At 39.6% G+C, this 18,535-nt stretch overlaps 5 protein-coding genes and 1 long non-coding RNA gene across 7 annotated transcripts; 2 read left to right on the top strand and 4 right to left on the bottom strand.

Annotated features, from left to right (window-relative positions):
• Positions 1-72: 72 nt before the first annotated feature.
• LOC111599402 (putative apoptosis-inducing factor 1, mitochondrial) lies at positions 73-3,337 on the bottom strand. 2 transcript variants are annotated; one of them, XM_023315057.2, is made up of 7 exons: positions 2,866-3,337; positions 2,716-2,753; positions 2,136-2,414; positions 1,980-2,076; positions 1,669-1,918; positions 786-1,600; positions 73-722 (listed from the first exon to the last, which is right to left on the bottom strand). In XM_023315057.2, exons 1-7 carry the CDS (start codon positions 2,975-2,977, stop codon positions 325-327), a joined length of 1,989 nt encoding a protein of 662 aa, XP_023170825.1. In that variant the 5' UTR covers positions 2,978-3,337; the 3' UTR covers positions 73-324. The 2 variants fall into 2 exon arrangements, with proteins under 2 accessions (XP_023170825.1, XP_023170823.1); XM_023315055.2 differs by having other exon boundaries at positions 2,506-2,753.
• Positions 3,338-3,470: 133 nt separating this feature from the next.
• Positions 3,471-7,520, bottom strand: LOC111599401 (tubulin-specific chaperone D). The gene is made up of 4 exons (XM_023315054.2): positions 6,458-7,520; positions 5,259-6,401; positions 4,329-5,203; positions 3,471-4,265 (listed from the first exon to the last, which is right to left on the bottom strand). Exons 1-4 carry the CDS (start codon positions 7,398-7,400, stop codon positions 3,660-3,662), a joined length of 3,567 nt encoding a protein of 1,188 aa, XP_023170822.2. The 5' UTR covers positions 7,401-7,520; the 3' UTR covers positions 3,471-3,659.
• A 197-nt stretch (positions 7,521-7,717) lies between these two features.
• Positions 7,718-9,360, top strand: LOC111599403. The gene is made up of 2 exons (XM_023315058.2): positions 7,718-8,198; positions 8,267-9,360. Exons 1-2 carry the CDS (start codon positions 8,060-8,062, stop codon positions 9,130-9,132), a joined length of 1,005 nt encoding a protein of 334 aa, XP_023170826.1. The 5' UTR covers positions 7,718-8,059; the 3' UTR covers positions 9,133-9,360.
• Positions 9,361-9,688: 328 nt separating this feature from the next.
• LOC111599344 (protein farnesyltransferase/geranylgeranyltransferase type-1 subunit alpha) lies at positions 9,689-11,196 on the top strand. The gene is made up of 4 exons (XM_023314974.2): positions 9,689-9,837; positions 9,909-10,111; positions 10,177-10,537; positions 10,593-11,196. The coding sequence occupies exons 2-4, from the start codon at positions 9,973-9,975 to the stop codon at positions 11,089-11,091; spliced, it is 999 nt and encodes a 332-aa protein (XP_023170742.1). The 5' UTR covers positions 9,689-9,837; positions 9,909-9,972; the 3' UTR covers positions 11,092-11,196.
• Positions 11,197-12,057: 861 nt separating this feature from the next.
• Positions 12,058-12,915, bottom strand: LOC111599374. Its single transcript, XR_002751426.2, has 3 exons — positions 12,767-12,915; positions 12,503-12,687; positions 12,058-12,381 (listed from the first exon to the last, which is right to left on the bottom strand). It is a non-coding gene; the product is annotated as an uncharacterized LOC111599374 (long non-coding RNA).
• Positions 12,916-13,230: 315 nt separating this feature from the next.
• LOC111599317 lies at positions 13,231-15,717 on the bottom strand. Its single transcript, XM_023314932.2, has 4 exons — positions 15,616-15,717; positions 14,445-14,561; positions 13,902-14,377; positions 13,231-13,838 (listed from the first exon to the last, which is right to left on the bottom strand). The coding sequence occupies exons 1-4, from the start codon at positions 15,715-15,717 to the stop codon at positions 13,433-13,435; spliced, it is 1,101 nt and encodes a 366-aa protein (XP_023170700.1). The 3' UTR covers positions 13,231-13,432.
• Positions 15,718-18,535: the final 2,818 nt, after the last annotated feature.

The following is an 18,535-nucleotide window of genomic DNA, read 5'->3' on the forward strand; positions in this document are numbered from 1 at the left end:
TGCCTTTTTGTGTCTCTGCTATTTATGCATATACATATGCTCACATATATATATATATATATATATGTATATATATATATATATACATATGGTTCTAGGATTTATGTATGCATTTAACTACTGACATGGAACGTAGGGTGGCCACGATTATGATGATGACGACGACGACGATGGTGATGACGATGACGACGACGACGGCGACGACGACGACGACGACGACAACGGCGACGACGACATTGACAACGGTAGCTTCTGGATCCATTCTATAACATATATATACAGCTGGCTTGGCTTGATTAAGGACATATTCTCTCGAGCGCATTATTACGCGTGTATTTCAAATAGTTTGGCAACCTCATTTAAATCCTCGTAAGATTTGTTTTGATTGATTATCGTGCGTGCGAGTCCAATGCGATTGAACAAATTCCACAATAAAATTCCCACAATTTTGTCGTTCCGCAGATAGAAGATGACGCCTTTGCCGTAATTTGGCGACTCGCTCGAATTACAGGTCACATCGGGTCCGCTGACTATTTTCAGATTTTCCTCAGCATTGGCATCTGTACGCACCTCTGTATGGCAGTCCGAGCGCTTTTCATTGTTCGAGGGTATTGCGAAGACCCCTACTGTGGGAAGCGAGGAGTCCACGAGACCAATACCTTCGTAACCAATCTCTGGACCCAAATCGGACCAGAACATGCTCTGGTGGGTATACGGTTTCTCTGTGGATGTGGTTAGTACATTAAAATATGTTCATATATGAATATATTCCTTTCGTAACTTACTTGCTCCGGTCATATTCTCGCCAGCTAGTCGTCCCGATACCACAGAATGATCATGGTGTTCGACACGTCTGCGTCCCAGCAGTGGATCATAGAAACAAGATGCATCACCGGCAACAAACAGATTACGACGTGCCTCTAGTTCGGCATTTACCACAAATCCACCCAAGCCACGATCGACTTCCAGCTTCGAGGCACCAGCCATTGCAGTATTTGGCGAACAGCCCACACAGACTACCACAATGTCAGTTAACAGAGACATGCCATTATTTAGTTCCAGCTTCAATTGTGATTCATCGCGTGTGGCTGTGCGTATGCTGGCTTCGGTTATCACGCAAACGCCCTGATCCCTCATCTTCTGTGTTGTCCACTCGCTCAAATAGTTGGGCAATACCTTAGACATGTTGCCGTTCTCTTGGAACACCTGATAGACTTTGCCTCCCTTATTCTGTTTGGAGTAGTGGGCCAGCGAACATGCTAGCTCGCTACCAACGAAACCATTTCCGACGATCGTAATCGAACGCTTCTGGAGTGCGTACCGACGCAGACGATCAAAATCGTCTGGCGTGCGATAAACCATAATCTTCTCCTGCACACTGGGTGGGGCGTCTCGGAACATGGATAGATTTTTGGGCGAGCAGCCAGTAGCAATCAAACACATATCGTAACTGATTTCATAGCCGTCACTTAATGTTACAATACGTTTCTGTGCATCCACTTTTTTCACAGAAAACCCTTGAGCTACGGATATGCCGCCGTTTACGCTGTCTGACAACTTTTCCGGGTCTACAAAAAATTCATCTGGCTCAAAGTACAAACTGTCAAGTAGATACATTTCAATGTCAATATATACATATAGAGATGGTTAGCTTATTTAGTGGCTCACCTGCGCTCTGAGCCGGTCCACTGTTTAAAGCGGTAATCCTTTATGGGATCCTCGTTGGGATTTGGTGTATACCAAAGCTCCTTGGATAAAGGTGGACGCATATATGGTTTGCGAAACTCATTGCTAATCATTAAAACTTTAGCCTTGGCATCATTTGATTTGATTGCACGAAACGCGGAGAAGGCGGCAGTGCCGCCACCCACAATTACATATGGAACATGCGCCGGAATTTTATCTGAACTGATAGGGGCTAAAAGGATATAATAAATCAATGTCAAGACTGGTTAGTTCAGTTCTCATCTGTTATTTACTTGTAATATAGCCAGAGATCTTGGCCCGCTTTAAAGCATCATCGGAGCTCTCGCGATCGTCGTCAAAACTTCTACGACGTGACCAAAACCAGGCGATCTGTAATTGATTACAAATAATTATTTTCTGATAAATTTCTATATATATTAGGGACATACGAAGCCACCGGCTAAAAGCGCCGCCAAGGCACAAATAATGCATCGCAATCTTAGCTTTCTTAGCTTATCATCCTGAGCCTTCTCTTCATCACCATCGTCTCCACCGCCTCCACTGCCTCCACGCGATATAGCGGACTCTCGGCGCAGGCGATGGAATTCTTCGCAAGGATCTTTGCAAATATCATCAGATTTGTCCACATTCAACGCTGACGGTTTCTCGCATTGCGAAGACTTTAGTACGTCCTGTGCAGTGGATAACGGTCGAGAGTCCGCATAGCCCTGAAAGAGAGTTCAAACATATATGAAATATATTAAACACGTATGAAAAGCTAATCAAATGGAATGAATGAATAATTGAATATATTGATACCACTCGAAATTGTGGTTCTTGCATTGCAGCAGCAGCGGTTGAGAAGTTGACTTGGGAGCTTTTTATATTGGACATATTAGTAGATGATGCAACATCGTCAACTAGATCGGGTATAAATTCCACATTTTGGGCCACTTTCATGCAGGCATTCTGATTCGGATATTTATTGGCTTGTAATTTTGAGCGTGCCTCGAGCGTACGTTTTTTTACCATTTGATACAAACTGTTGTGGGCTGGCCGGCTGATCTCTGCAATAGGAAATGCACATTTTTAATACAATAAATATTACTTCAATAAAAAAATCCATGCCGGTCTGCTAATCGAGCATAACCTCACTCCTGGTCCATCTGTTCCACTTACCATATACCGATTGGGGAAGTCGATGTGCAGGTTGTATGATTCGTCTGTTGGCTAATATATGCGCCTGTCGACAGAACTTTTGACACAAACATCTCACACTCCAAATGCTCATAATACCGATTCGATTCGTATCGTAATGTGTTTGTCTCAAAGGGGGGAAAGGCAACAACAACAAGATTTTTAAATCTATTTGGGTTTTCTTGTGTAACAATAGTATAAACGTGAATGTATATATTATTGTTTTAGTAAATAAAAAACGTCGTGTTTTTGTTCGATATGTGAATTAATTCTCAGTGAAAATATGACTCGAGTATTAGCACAGATATATTTTAAATGCGAAATTAGAAAGACTTTTAATTTACATCACACACATTCGGAATAAAACATTTGCACACATGCACGCAGTGTCCATGTAAGTGCGTTTATCAACACTGTGCGTTTTGTTTTCACGTACCGCCGCAACGAGGGCTGACGTACATTTGTTTCATTTCACAATTCAAATATCTTGTTAAATTCGTTACTTTTGTGCTGGACAATAAATTAGTTTTGTTTATTAGTAGTCGAACAGTTAAGTCAATGTATATAAGTTTTAGCTTATTGAATAACCAAACATTCTTAAATTTCGATCTCACTCGGATAAATCACATAGTTGTGTATTGTATCCACGTTTATCAACACTGCCTAACGTCGTATGACAATTTCGCATTTGGAATTTGAATCTAAATTTTATTTTGTGAAAGGCAATAAATTATTTTTTGACGGATACGTCAAAGTACATTAGTATGCTTTTTATCTTATTTGTCAGCCACAATTTCCATCTTGTTGGCAGCAGCAGCTGCGCCACTAACCGGTGGTTTAATACCCATCAAATTGCAAAGCTCATTTCGTAACGGTCGCACCTCAACCAAAGGCATAGTCCAATCCGTTTCCGACAGCAGAGACAAAATCTCATCCATATTTTCTTCGGGTATTTCAGTGACATCGCCGTGAAGCGCCAGCGCTTCGTACAACTTAGTTGCTGCCGTCTTGCGTACGTGCACATGTTGTAGACCGAGAAATATGGAGATTTTGGAAAGTACTCTTTTGCTAAGCCGAGGAACTTGAAGCAACTGACAAAAAGTGCTAATACTGGTTGCTGTCTTATACAGCTTCCTATAGCCCTTGACCTCCAGGTTAAGTAGGCGATAAATATCCTCAGCAAAGGGATTATCCTCATCGTGCAAAACCGACTCAATGCTGCCCGAGCCGAGTAGAATATCCAAGAAGCTGAGCATGGGATAGGTCACACGCTCGTTCAGAAGATGGCTTTCAAAGATCTCAACAATCTCTGAGCAGAGACGTGGCACCATCTCCTGATGGGAACGCAAAAATTGGAACAGTGCAGAAGAAGAGTATTTGATCTGCAATAACAACAAATGGAATAAAGACCTTATATCACTGAAAATACACTATCTAATTCTCACCAGAGATTCAGTCAACTGTCCTATGCTGGCTGAAAGCCCGAGTAGAACGCGCTTCGAATAGGCCGGCAAGGCCAGCAGTTCGCAGAATAACGGGAATGTTTGATCGGCAAAAAGCCATAACACGGACTTCTCATCCTTCGGAAAGATCTCGAGCAATCGCTGATGGTCACATATGTGAGGTATGGCGGGCTCTGTGTGGATCAACTGACAACAAAGACGTCCAGCTAAGCCGCGAGTACGATCAATTTTCTCCACTGACTGCTGCATAAAACCAACCACAATTTGTTGCACATGTAGTGGCGTTAATAGATCTGCTGGACACTCTGTAACCAATTCGTAGAGTGCCTGCATCGCAGCCTCGCGCACCCAAGCACCAATATCTCCACGATTATCCAAAGTATATTCATCCAGAGCTCGTAACAGACATTGAACCACTTTATCAAAGTGCAGCCGGTCCGCAAATGAACACGATAAGGACGAATCGTATCCAACAGTTTTAACCACTTTGCTCAGCGCTTGAACGCTGTGAGTGCGCGCCTCGCTCCATCTGTAGGTCTGCCCCGATTCGTGATCTTCGTATGCGCAGTGAGGCACCAGAGCATGCTTTACTAAATTATCCACAATGGAAGTTAAGTGCTGTCGCAGTATAAAGGCAGGCAGCACGCCCAATGCAGCAATATAACCCATGCGCATATGCTCTTCTAGATCGTTGTCAGCCCCTCTTAGGTAAGCCTGGATAATGCGCTCGTTCTGAGCTGAACGCGATTCCAAGCAGTAAAAGGAGAGGCACAGGTCCGCAAAAGCCTCGACAGCAGCATCGCGTATATTGTTCGTTTTGGTGATTAGGCACAGGTCAATGACGTGCTGCCAGCTGGCTGTAAGGAGAGGGCATTATTAATAATTATAAATTATTATATGTGCTCTACAAACCAAGACAATCCGAGTTAACAGGCAGCTGAGCCACGCTGCAATTACGTATAAAGTTTGAAGTACAGAACTTCATCAATTCGCCGCTCATGCCTCGATAGAAGTTGCGGTCCAGAAAAGTTTTAACGAGATCATTTAACTCAGCAATGCGCTGATTGGATAGGTAAACAACTTTAGAATCTGGCGCCCTTTCCAGATTCCTTAAAGCCAACGTTATCTCGCCCATAGCCAATACGCAGCCATGCCTTGCATTCACATCGATTGTCTCCGTTTTAGCCAGGAGTTGAGGCAGGACAACAGCTGCCATATACTCGGGGGCTCGATAGGTGAGCTTGTGCAGCGCCTTGGCTGTAAGCTCTCTTATAGCTGAATCCCAGTGGCCAACTTTGCGCTGCACTAGATGATCTATAAGAGGCTGGCGATATTCCTCAAATTGTGCAATAAAATCACTAATAGATAAATATGAATTCTGTCGAATGCCGACGGAATAAAAGTCCGTAGTTGTGGATATCTCAATGCCATATGGAAAATTGCCCAAGCGTCCAACGCTCTCTTGAAAAGCAGCCGAAGCAGCGCGTCTGCAGTTGATTTCCCTATCGAACACGGCCACAGTGAGCAACCCAGATGAGATTTGATGAACAAATGGTTTTAGATCGTCCGGATTGTAGGCACGAGCAAAAGCCCAGCACATGTAGCAGGCAGCATCTCGAATGTGCTGGCCTACAGACATGTACCCCTTCATCTCGTCATAGAAGAGCGCCTGCATCAGCAGCGGCACAAGTTCGTGCAAACGATAAGGCAGGAGTAAGCCTCTCTTGGCTAACTCTGCTAGGGCAAGGCAACCGCCGTGCCAAGCCTCATGTGGCTCCAGAGGATTGAGTATGTCTATAACAGAGCCAATTACCTCATCAGCCAGCTCCTTGGGCAAGCGATTGGTAACACGACCTAAACCCTTGGCTGCACTCCATCGTATATCATTGCCGCCACTGCGCAGAGCTTGGAGAAGCTCCTCTATGACCTCCTCAATAGCATCGGGCACTACGATCTCCTCGGCAGAGGAATCATCCTCGGGTTTGGCCTGACCAGCTGAGGAATCTCCCGCAGCGTTTGATTGACGAGCTAAATTGCTTGCCAGCGAGCGAGTGCCTAAGGAACAGGAACTTTGATTATATAAAAGTTTAAGTATTTATAAATTAGTTTACCTCTTTTGTAACGCCAGCTGGCGATGCGCGGTTTTAGCTGCACCAATCCCAGTCGCTGCACAATCTTTATGTAGTATTTATATTTAAGAAAATCATTGACATCCTTGTACTGGCATCCTACGATCCATTGGAGAAGCTTGTCCGCATAGGGCAGTAGGTCCTCTCGTTTGCCATGCTTTAATATAGATGCAACGGCAGCCAGCTGACCAAACTTCACCTGTAATGTGTCCGCTTGATGCTGCTCAATGATCCAGTCGAGAAATCGCTCCAAATACAAATCCTTTATGTCATTGCGTACAAAGTACTTGGCGGACAAGTAGGCAGCCATATTGCTGCAGGTGTCATTCGAAGAGGAATATAGCTTACACAGCTCATAGATGCGTTCCATTTTGGGAATGACTGCGGGAGTCCGTGGACCATCATGATTACAATTGTTAAGAGACAGAGGAGCAGCTTCTTCATACGCATCCAGTCGAGACATATGAAAGGGATTCAGTACCAATATTGACATCCAGAGTAGAAGCATATAGCGTGTCTCCCAGTTGCTAAACTTCTTGGGATCCTGTTCGCTAAGCAGTTGCAGTACAAATTCTAAATCGGTCAATTCATGAGGCATGAATTTAACCAAAACTTTATATGTGCGAACTTTGCAAATCACATACAAATACTTAAAAGCTGCATCGCGTTCCCCAGCTTCTAAGTTTGCCTGTCTGATCCTGTTTAACAGCCGCGTCAACAGAAGCTCCAGATGGGGATCAAGCAGGTGCGGTTGCTCCTGGTAGCGAGAGAGCACCTCTGTGTATTGTTCAAATTCACGTTCAAAGGCGTTCGCTTGTATTGACTTCATATTTTCTATAAGGGCGAGTACTTGGTCCAGTTCGGCAAAGTGCTCCAGCGTATTCGCAGGCAAATCATCATCCTTGACTTCGTCGTTTTGCTGCATCGTTTTGTTTTTGTAATTAAATTGTAATTTATTTCAACAGCCGGACAAGGAAAGCAAGTCTAACTTAAAGTATTGTTTCTTTCACTTTGTTTCTGTTTCGTTCTTGCTGTTTCGCAAACATATGATTCACAACGGCCGCTGATTTGCCAGGGCTTCAGTTGTTTTTTTTTTTTTTTGAAAAGTCAGAATGCGTCAAACCATTTACATAAAACAGCCTCGATATTTATTTATAGTTATTTATTCTAAAGTTCATTATATACAGATCTGTCGTTTGTACATTAATACTATCCCTGTACCAACGTAAAATGCTAACAGTGACAGCCCTTCAGCTCTGTTTCGTATCCGCTGCTTGTCGATCATATGATTGAGAACGCGGCAGCTGCTTTTGCAGGGTTGACAGCCGGGAAGAAAAAACTCAGAACTGCAAGACGCTGATTTTAGAGTAGTTTTTATTTTTGTTGTTTTATTTTGTATGCATTTGTGTATAAACAAATGAATAACAACTTAATAAATAGTCAGCTTACGATTGTTGACAGTACCGACGTGATAACGTCCGCTGCTAAAACTTTGTGACCTTGGCAGCCCTGACGTATTCGCATTTTTGTTTACACGCCAAAGAAGTTTGTATATTGTGCTGGGTCTAGATCCAGCGTTAAAAAATGAAATTGGATAACTTTCGGCTAATCGATGAGGTACGACAGCGTCGTGCTCTTTGGGATTCAACAATGCAGCTCGGTGTACGCAAGGATGTTGGCGCTCTGCAATGGCAGGAGGTGGCAAACAAAATGGAACTGGATGGTAAGCAAAATGAATCCTGCTTTATTATTTAGTCAGCTTTATTCTTAATGTATACTTCTACTGTACAGTGGCAGCGTGCAAGAAGCGCTTTAAAGGATTGCGTGATAGCTATCGCTCGGAAATACGTAAAATACAACAAAAGCGTAACGAAAACTCAAATTGGCCATATTTTCGAGCTCTGGAATTTCTGCGTAGTATATTCGATCCAGATAATTTGGTTTCCTTCTCGCCGGTGCCCTTTGACATGGATACGTATTGTTCAGACTTTGAGCAAAATAAGCTGGATGACTTTATTGTTGATGTCGAAAACGACGATTCGTTCGATTTTGATATTATGGGTGATATATTTAAGCGTGATCCAGTCGACTCACAAATGCACGATTCTAGCTCCGATATGTCGCTGATCAAAAGACAAAACTGTGATGTGTCGAATACATCCTTCTCCATGAACAGATCAGACATGGAAACCTCGCCCAGACTGCTATCTCCGTTGCTACCCAAAGCACCAGCGGCAAAGCGTGCGAGACGTCGAAAGACATCCTCCTCCACAGATGGAACCTATCAAAATGGTTATATGACAACCAGAAAGTCGACGCCAGTGCCTGCCACAGCGGAATCACCTGCCAAAGACGATCCCGATTATAATTTCTTAATCAGTTTGCTGCCACATGTAAAAACGTTATCTAGTTTAAATAACATGAAGTTTCGTACAGAGGTCAGTCGAATGCTGATGGAGATGAATCAGCAGGATATGCAGTCGGCGGAACATTTAGGCGCCTCCAGCTTACCAAAACGAATCCCAGCACCAGCAACTAGCAGTTATAGTCATGAAAATGACAGTGAGACAACAAAATATAGTTCGGGAAACGATTTTCTAGCTCATAGTTCTATGGTCGAGTGTGATGTTAAAATCGAGAACGAGCCCCTGTATTGAGGATTGATCAAGAATTTAGTTTGTATATATAAGAGTCAGACATACAGAAATGCCTAGATTTTAAACCATACACACAATTGGCTGTATCCAAATTTTAGTTTTACGGCTTATACCCAATTTACAGAAATTACATCTGTTAAATTGAACCTTACGACCTCAATACCCATACCCCTCCCATATTTTTTCCATGCGGTAATTAATGTAAAAAATAATGAAGTTTTAATATAAATTACTCCCTCTTTTTATCTAAAGAGTACTTTTCCTTCATATAATTGTTAGTTATTTTTAAAAGATAAATATAAGGATTATCAAAGCTTAATTTGTTTATTTCATTTTAGTTTTAGCTTTAGAATCACTTATATTATGGAGGTATTTCCCTTATATTAAATAATCCTATTGTGCGCCATTCTGCTGCATTTTGAAAGCCAAAATGACTTTGTTGTTTTTAACGGTGACAGACATTAAGAATACACATAAAACATGTGTCATATATGCATCAGATTTTCTTTCATTATGTTAAATTTTTAAATCCGCTTTGATTAATAAGATTAGAACTTAAGACATTTAAAAATGTAAATGAAACAGCATGTTCTGCTTTATTTGTGTATTTTGTCTATCATAATTTGGTCTCGGTCCTAAATTAAATTTATCGATATTGCGAAATTCGCCGTGAATGACATAAAGTGAAGTGTAGTACAGTGAATGGTACGTGAGTCAGCTGTTGCATTTCTTAAAGCCAAAGTGCCTGTGAGAATATTTTGACGTGAAATATCTAGTCGACCACCATTCTACTGTGTTCTGCCCAATTGTGCACTTGTTAGCGCTCTATTAGCTCAAAAAATGGCAGATAGTTCAGATGAGGAATATCTGCACACCGAATGGGTGCCATATAGCGAACGTGCCGAATGGTCCGATATAACGCCGCTGCCACAGGATGATGGACCCAATCCTGTTGTTTCTATAGCGTACTCTCCGAAGTGTAAGTATGCACTTTTTATAAACTATAAGAATATGTATATATATACATTTTATTCAATATTTCAGTTCGTGAGACATTTGATTACATGCGCGCCATTATTGCCAAAGGTGAAAAATCGCAACGTGCTTTGGAGTTGACCACCGAAGCATTGCGTCAAAATCCAGCCAATTATACGGTATGGCAATATAGACGTGATATACTGCGGGAATTGAAAGCCAATTTGCAAGATGAATTGGACTATCTGGAGGAGGTTATTGGACAGAATGCCAAGAACTATCAAGTGTGGCACCACAGACGGGTCATTGTCGAAATGATGAATTGTCCCAAGTGGGAGTTGGAGTTGACACAGAATGCGTTAGACAATGATGGCAATGCAAAGAACTATCATGCTTGGCAGCATCGTCAATGGGCCATACGCACATTCAAGTATACACCGATTGCAATTATTGAATTATACAAATTATAATGAGTTAACTTGTAGCCTCTATGACGACGAGCTGGACTTTGTCGATCGTTTGATTTGCGAGGATCCACGCAACAATTCGGCCTGGAATCAACGTTTCTTCGTGCTCAAGCATTTTGGTTTTACCCCAGAGATTATCAAAAGAGAAGTCGAGTATGCCATGAATCGCATACGCGTCATCAAGAATAATGAGAGTCCATGGAATTTTTTGGTTGGAGTACTGAGACAAAGCGAAAGCGGAAAGCTCAATAGCCAGCCGGAGGTAGTCGAGTTTAGCCAGGGCCTATACAATGCCGGCAATCGTTCACCCTATCTGCTAGCCTTCCTAATTGATCTCTATCAGGAGCAGGCACTGGAAACGAAACAGCAAGACAACAGTGACAGCAGTGCCCAAAAGGTTTATACTATGTGCGAGGATATGGCTAGCAAACACGATGTTATACGTTGCAAATATTGGCAATACGTGGCGTCACATTTGAAGATGCAGCTGGCCAAGCAAGCGGAAGGATTTGATTAGTTTTTTAATTTATGTACAATTAATGTATGCGCTTTCCCTTCAGGCATATTTTTCGTAATTTACAGAAATACATACCATGTTAGATAATATACAACATTTATAAAAATCAAGTTAATTTATTTAAGTTTTGCTGCAAGGTCTCGTCGTGTCTCTATTGTTTGCCAAGTTGCCTGTTTCTGTTTGTCCACGTAAAACAGCATAAGATAATTTTGTACAGTATCTGAACGCATTCTTATCAGTGAGTATTGCTTACAGTGGAGCAGAATAGACTAAATCATGGAAAATAAACCTTTTATATCACGCATTTGATAACTAGATTGATATTCCCGGTATAATGATTTTGTGCAGGCAGAAGAGGGCGTGACAGATTCACAAAGTATCAAGATCATGGGGACCAACTGAGCCCTGCCCGCAAGTATTAAATTGGCCCACTGTGCCTGTATGAATCAATACACATTGTTAATTTTCTGCTGTCTCAATATTTTTATTTATTTAAATTTGCTTTTAGTTTTTTTTTTTAATTTTTTGTTTTTAGTTGAGTACATACATTATAGCAGTTGGTAATATATAACGTTTTTTGTTTTTGTTTTTTACTTTGATTTTCTTGCGTATATTTTTTGTTTTTTTTTTTTCTTGTTTTGAGTTTGTTCTGAATGGAAATTGATTTTGTTTTTAATTTTTTATTTACTTTCGTTTTAGAATAGGCAAAAGGCAATTGGCAATTTAACAATTTCGGGAATACAAAACTTAATTTTGTGTGCTCTTTGCCAGGCATTAGGTAAAATACTTTTAAATAAAGCAGAAGACATCTTTGGCGTGTTTTTAGTATGGATAAAAAATATTGTTTTCATTTTTGTTTATATATATATATAGGAGTATATATATATATATATGGAGTACTCTTTTGCATAGTTTAATAAAATTTCGTAATAATAAAATATATATATTTGTTTTTTTTTGTTTTTGTTTTTGTTTTTTTTTTTAATATTTTTTGTTGGATCTGTTGAAAAAGTATCGCGAATTTTAAGCGTTTTTTAAATAGTTTAATTAGTTCATGAAATTCTATTTTGTGCCCTTTAAAGTAAGCCTCATCAGCCATTACATAAACATATTCCAATGTTTTTACCCAATCTTTGTTTTCTTGTTCTCCTTCTATGCTCTTTGTCGTCTTCATTCATATTATAGTGTCGTCCTTTCATGAGTCCCTTCAGTTCCGGTCACAAGAAACAATACAGATTTTTGCACTTTTTGGAATAGGGAAAATCGAAGACGAACCAAAGCACGTCCAAGCTAAACATCAGTCCAAAATGAATGAGGAAACCGAGTATCAACAGAGAACCACATAGAAAATCGACAATAAAATATATGTAATACAATAAAATTCAGGATTCGCGATACTTTTCGATCATACCTCGTTTATAAATTTGAAAAGCCTATAAATTCCAACTTGTTGGCATAAATGAGGGATGAGTATAAAAAATTTCATACATAACACACGCAGAAATCAAAACGAAAAATTCGCGTTACTTTTTGAACAGACCTCGTATATAAATTTGAAAAAGCCTATTAAATTCAAACATACTTTCAAAATCAAAGCTATTTAGGAATTAAAGACAGTTCAAATATATATAGCTTAGAAAAAGTGAAGGCTCACATTATAAAATATTTGAATTACCTTTTCCTTTACGACAAATGATTCATATCTTTCTTTTTACCTGTTCTGAGTGTTGCGTGTAGCCAGAGAGAAAAGTTGTGTTAGTTGTCCTGTTTTTTTTTTAACAATTTGATAGAATTTATATATATATATATTCATATATATATAGATTTATAATATTGTTCGCCTTTGGTTTGAATTACATTTTTGTAAAAGCATTTTTAGCAAAAAAATTAAAAATTTACATTTTGTTTGTTTGTCATTTCTAAAATCTGTTTCATCAGAGCATGTTTCATTACAAATATTACTTTTTGCTTCTTTTACTCTTTTATATTATATAAAATAAATCATTTACCAACACTTCGTTTTTTCGTTTTCTGCGCTTTGTGTGAGGAAGCTTCATATACCATCTATAAATATATATATACTATATAGATATACATTTTAGTTTTGTTTTTATATAATTGTTAAAAAATTAATGCCCCTTGTGCCACTTGCTATATTTTATATATGAATATATATAAGTACAATCGACAGTTGCAACTGTTCTCAAGCTCTAGTTGCTTACAACTTGCCATACATAGACATATATATGTATCATTCAATACCAATCAATCTGTAACTCTCTCTAATGTAACTCTGTCATATGCCAGCTCTTGGAGCTACATCCTGCATCTCTGTCTCTCTCTACTTGTCCTCGCCTATGCCCTCGTCAGTTGTTGTCTTACGCTCTCTAGCATCATCGTTGCTGATATCACATTTTTCAGCCAACATATCCTCGATACCCTCATCGTCGACCGTCTGACTCTCACCGGGTATATGTTTGCGTACAGGCAGCACAACGCTCAACTCATCGCCGTCCTGAGGTAATGGCGGAAACTTGGCATACGAGGTGTTCTTGATGGTGCCCACAGTGCTATCCTCATAGCAATCGGGGGTCATACGCACACGGCATGTCTCATAGGCCTTGACATAACCCAGCTTTGTATATAGATTCCTGGACGCATCGTTCTGTGGACGTATGACAACGAACGGTGTATAGCCGCGTTCGATTACCAGCTGAGTCAATGCCTTGGCCAGACGTATGCCATAGCTGCAAGAGAGAGATAGACAGTGATTTTAGATAGTTATAGACTAAATAATCTGATTTATCTACCCCATGCGACGATAATCTGGACGTGTTTGCATTGAAAACATAGCGCCATAATATGAATGTACCATCCATGCCGCTAGCTCGTTCGTGTCCTTGCGATAGATACCCAGGCCGGGCAGCACACGCACGAGTATATCGAATAGCTTCACGCATTCGATTTCATTGGCCGGATATAGATCGTGTATGCCTTGTACGTTATCCAATGTTAGCAAACGCATTTCCGCATCGTCGGGCAACGGTTCCAGCTCCAGTTCCGTATTCAGCTTGTTGCATATATAGATATCACCGCTCAGTCGCTCCATTAGACCAATTTTCGCATAAAACTCATCCAGGCGATTCATAATTGCGATGTGCGTAAAGTTCAGGTACAATGGCTTCCGCCAATCTATAAGTACATCTTCGGTGCGCATCAGATCGACGAATTCGATTTGTGCGGATGGACAAAATATGCCAAAAGCTTGGTATATATTGTTGTGCGGCTGGAAAGGAAATATAAAATATATATTAAGATTTCCATGGTTATGGGTGTGGGATATAACTATTTACCGTTAGCGTGCATCCTGGAAAATGTAATATTATCGGCTTTTCGGGCCAATCCTTAGCAACATAAAACTTAAAGTCCCAAATACGATCATTCAGGTACGTTTTAATGGTTTGATGAAACTGCAAAGCAAATTATTACAAATGCTGTTATTAGTTTATAAAAAATAGGATTGCTCTAGTCGAGAGTGTCCGACTAGAAGTTAGCCCCAGCTATTCTTTTAACCCATATAGGTTTTTCTGGATTTATGGAAGTATCTAATATGTAAAATATTTAACTTCTGAGTGTCATCTACACAGTAAATTTAAAACTCAAGTTTTAATGGTACTCAAGCAATAAAATTATCGATTATTATCGAAAATTAAAAAAAGATTTATCGACAATAAATGTTGGTGTGTACGACGAATGTATATTATAAACTGAATTCAAATTGTCTTTTGAATAGGATATATTATATACTATATCAAATATTTAATGAACTAATTTTCTAGGTAAAACCTTTTTAATTTCCCTGCAAATTATATACTTATTTCGATTGGCCTAAATAGCTAATGGATTTCGTTTAGTTAATGCTGACCTTATAGACAAGGTCTTTATACTTTCCGCACCACATAGCCTTAAGATTTGCATATAAAAATAGTCACGTGTCGTTTGAGGCGCGCCCAGAAATAAAATGGAAAGAATTTTGCATAAAAAACGAAACTTTGGCCAACGCCAAAACTCCAAAATTCTTGATATGCGAAAATAGTTTACTTTAGGGCACGCCCCCTTGCACCTGGCCCACCCCGCCCACAGACAAACAAAGCGAACTTGAGGAGCCGTTTGCAGGGCGCATTAAAAATTGAAATGAATCGTTCGTAAGCAGTTGAAAAAAATCAAAAAAGAGGTCAACATCAGTCGATGGGTCGTCGAGATTGCATGACTCTGTATGACTATGCGGTCTACCTGGCTGGCTGGCTGGGTTGCTGCTGGCAGGCACACACTCGCATACGCCCACGGCCAGGTAATTGTTGCTACAAATTACCTGAGAAGTGGGCGTGGCTGTCAGATATTATAGAGTCGTGTCGGTGGCATGCAACAAAGGCTGCCTCAATATTTATGTGCATTTTAAGTGGGTGGCAACTGGAGGTTGAATAGAGGTCTACAGGTCTCTAGAGAGCTGTACGTAATGCATACCTTTAATGATTCCGGCAGATAGCGCTCTAAAGTTACCAAAATTTCTGGAAGCTCTGATTCATGCACCAAACGAAAGTGTCTACCTTCAGGAATGATTTCCATTTCTGTAAAAGAGAGAGAAAATATTGGTCAGAGGGAAGTTGAAACTGAGTGGTAGATGCTCTAGATGAATGAAAGTACTTATATAAGCAAGAGATACTCAACTATATAAAGACACCTACTTAGAGATACTCTACTATGATACTTGATATTACTTAGTTAATTGTCAGTGTTACCACCTACTACATTCAACTATGGGTACATCATGCTCCTCACAACCGAACACTCTCTAATCTGATCAGTTAAATATTAATGAATAGTTTACGAATTTTGTTAGATTTAAAAACTATTTAAATTTACATTTAAATTATATTTTGTCGTTTTTACTGTGCTAATCGCGTTACCTTATATAAATATCACTTTTCCCTTTACTTCTATAAACATAGACAACTTAACACTTGCATATATATACTATTTAATATACCCCATAAATACTCGTACTACAGTCTGGAATATATATTATATACCTATGTTATGTATACTCTATATATGTATACATCTTACACACATTTTATTCAACATAATGGCAACTGCAGCTGCCATTAGTTCTCTGCTTCGAATATGAGTCGCTTGCCACATTTTGCAGCATTTAATAATCTCGAATGTTTGTTTTTTTCAGTGCCCCCTTTTCTGCATCAAATACGCCCACTTTTTCGCTCTATGAAAGCCGCACGTTTTGGCCTCAATCAAGGCCAAAAGGAATGGATTATAAGAGCACCAAGTGTGCGACCATCGGGAGTATCCGACTAGATAATTGTAATTAGTAATATTGTTATACATATTGTTGTTATTATCATCATCGATGCATATTATTATTGTCATAAGCATGAGCTTTGGTACCACTATAAGCATGATAGTAACTCTTATGTCATATCTATATATACTATTTGTCGAGCTAAGTAAGCTTTTCTCTGCGTGTTAGATAGAATAGCATAAGCACTACTAATGCGCTTGCAGTGAGTACAGGGTATTTATGACAAAATTCAAAAATCAAATATGCAAAATAAAGAGTCAAGCAAACGCCGTTGACAGTCACAACTTTGCTCATGATGATGATGATAATGATGATGATGCTGTCGTTTTGGCTAATAAAATATATATACTATAATTTATGGCCATATCCTTTAGACTTTGGCATTACGTATCGAATATGTGAGCACATCCGTTATTGAACCAATTTGCAAACCATATTAGCTGCTATAAACCGCATACGTAATGAGCTATTTCCCCTTCCAAAATAATACAAACAGTTGACTGCACTGCCATGAAAATGTCTAGAGGGAGAAATATAATATTTTGTTCTTGGCATTTCTTAGCTCAGTCGAGTCGCGATAATTTCTCCCCCGTTAAGTCTCGAAAAAACAGTTTTTCCGTTGAAAAAACTCATTAATTCGCCAAAATTATAAACATTTTAGTCCCCTATATTTACTGCATTTAATAAGTAATATAAATGTAATCGATAAGAAATATTGTTTTCATATATTTTTATACTCGTTCACGACGCGAAAAGAGTATTTATATTCAATGTTAAGTCGGCTTACTTGCTATAGCCTCCATCAAGACCAGCCGCATCTAACTAGCATTTTGTTTTATTCCTATTTCCCTTTTTGTTGATTGACAGACTAGCCAAAGAAAAAATGCTGGCTGGTTTGACTACTTGACTGATTGATGATGTGATTGATTGGCCTAAATGGCGAATATCATTCATTACCATTACACTTGTTTTACTGGGTTACTATGACTATATTTATTACGACCATTTGTGTGTCGAAGCCAACAAAAGCCAACGTCGACGCCCCAACATGGGGCAAATATGTCGGGCGCTAATGCCCCGTTGCTGATTTGTGGAAATTAGTATTTGTATTAGTCGTGCTCTTGAATAATACTTAGAGATGTAGGTGAGTGAGTGTATGAAATGTGTGCTTAAGGGTGCAGCGCTGTGACTTCTTGAGGGCTGCAAACAAAGTTGATGTGAACTAAACTAGTTACAAGTAAAAGAGCCCTGCATTTTACAATACATCCCTAATATAACAAAGTGATTTCTGCGCATAAATATGATTCGCGAACAAAAAGTTCGGTTCCATGAACCGAACTAAGCTAATTTAATAATTGCGTTGGCAGCCCTGGCTTGTGCTAGACGTCTCTGCGCACTTGTACATCCGTCTGAGACAGTAATCTAATACAGAAGGCTAACTAAATATGCAGCTTAAAATACAAAATCAATACAATAAGTATTTCTTATCTGTTGTCAGCCAATGCAGACATTGACAGGGAGAGCGAGACACCGGACACTCGCTTTAACACAGACCATTCGCTTTACAGCTTTTTCTTTTACTTAGCTGTTAAAAATACCGTTGACATTTCGCAGCGGCAGCCGCAGCAGGTAGCGGAGAACGCAGCCAGCTCGCAATTCGCGATTTGCAAATTCTCAGATAGTTCCATATCGTTGACATTGTATATCCTTCATTCCCCCTTGGGTCCTGTGGCACCCGCTGTGCGCATCGCACTTGCCAGCCAATTAATTTTGTTTTTGCCCCAATTACAGTCGCGAAAGTGCCTATGAAGCGTTAATTTCTTATACCCTAACAATTGTCAATTGGTGTAAGGGGATATTATATTATATTGTATAATAGCTATTAGTTTACATATGACTAATAGAGTAACTGCTATTTTCTAAATAATTCAACAACAAATATAGCGAACTTAACCAACTGTTGCTTCATTTTCTTCAAGCATAACCATGCTGCATTCAACTAAAGGGTATTTTAAAGGTACCTTAATTTAATTCTTTCGCTTTCTTCATTTCTGGGAAACACTCGAT

The sequence above is a fragment of the Drosophila hydei genome, unplaced genomic scaffold (assembly GCF_003285905.1).
Source record: "Drosophila hydei strain 15085-1641.00,03,60 unplaced genomic scaffold, DhydRS2 tig00000172-arrow-pilon, whole genome shotgun sequence".
Taxonomy (NCBI): domain Eukaryota; kingdom Metazoa; phylum Arthropoda; class Insecta; order Diptera; family Drosophilidae; genus Drosophila; species Drosophila hydei.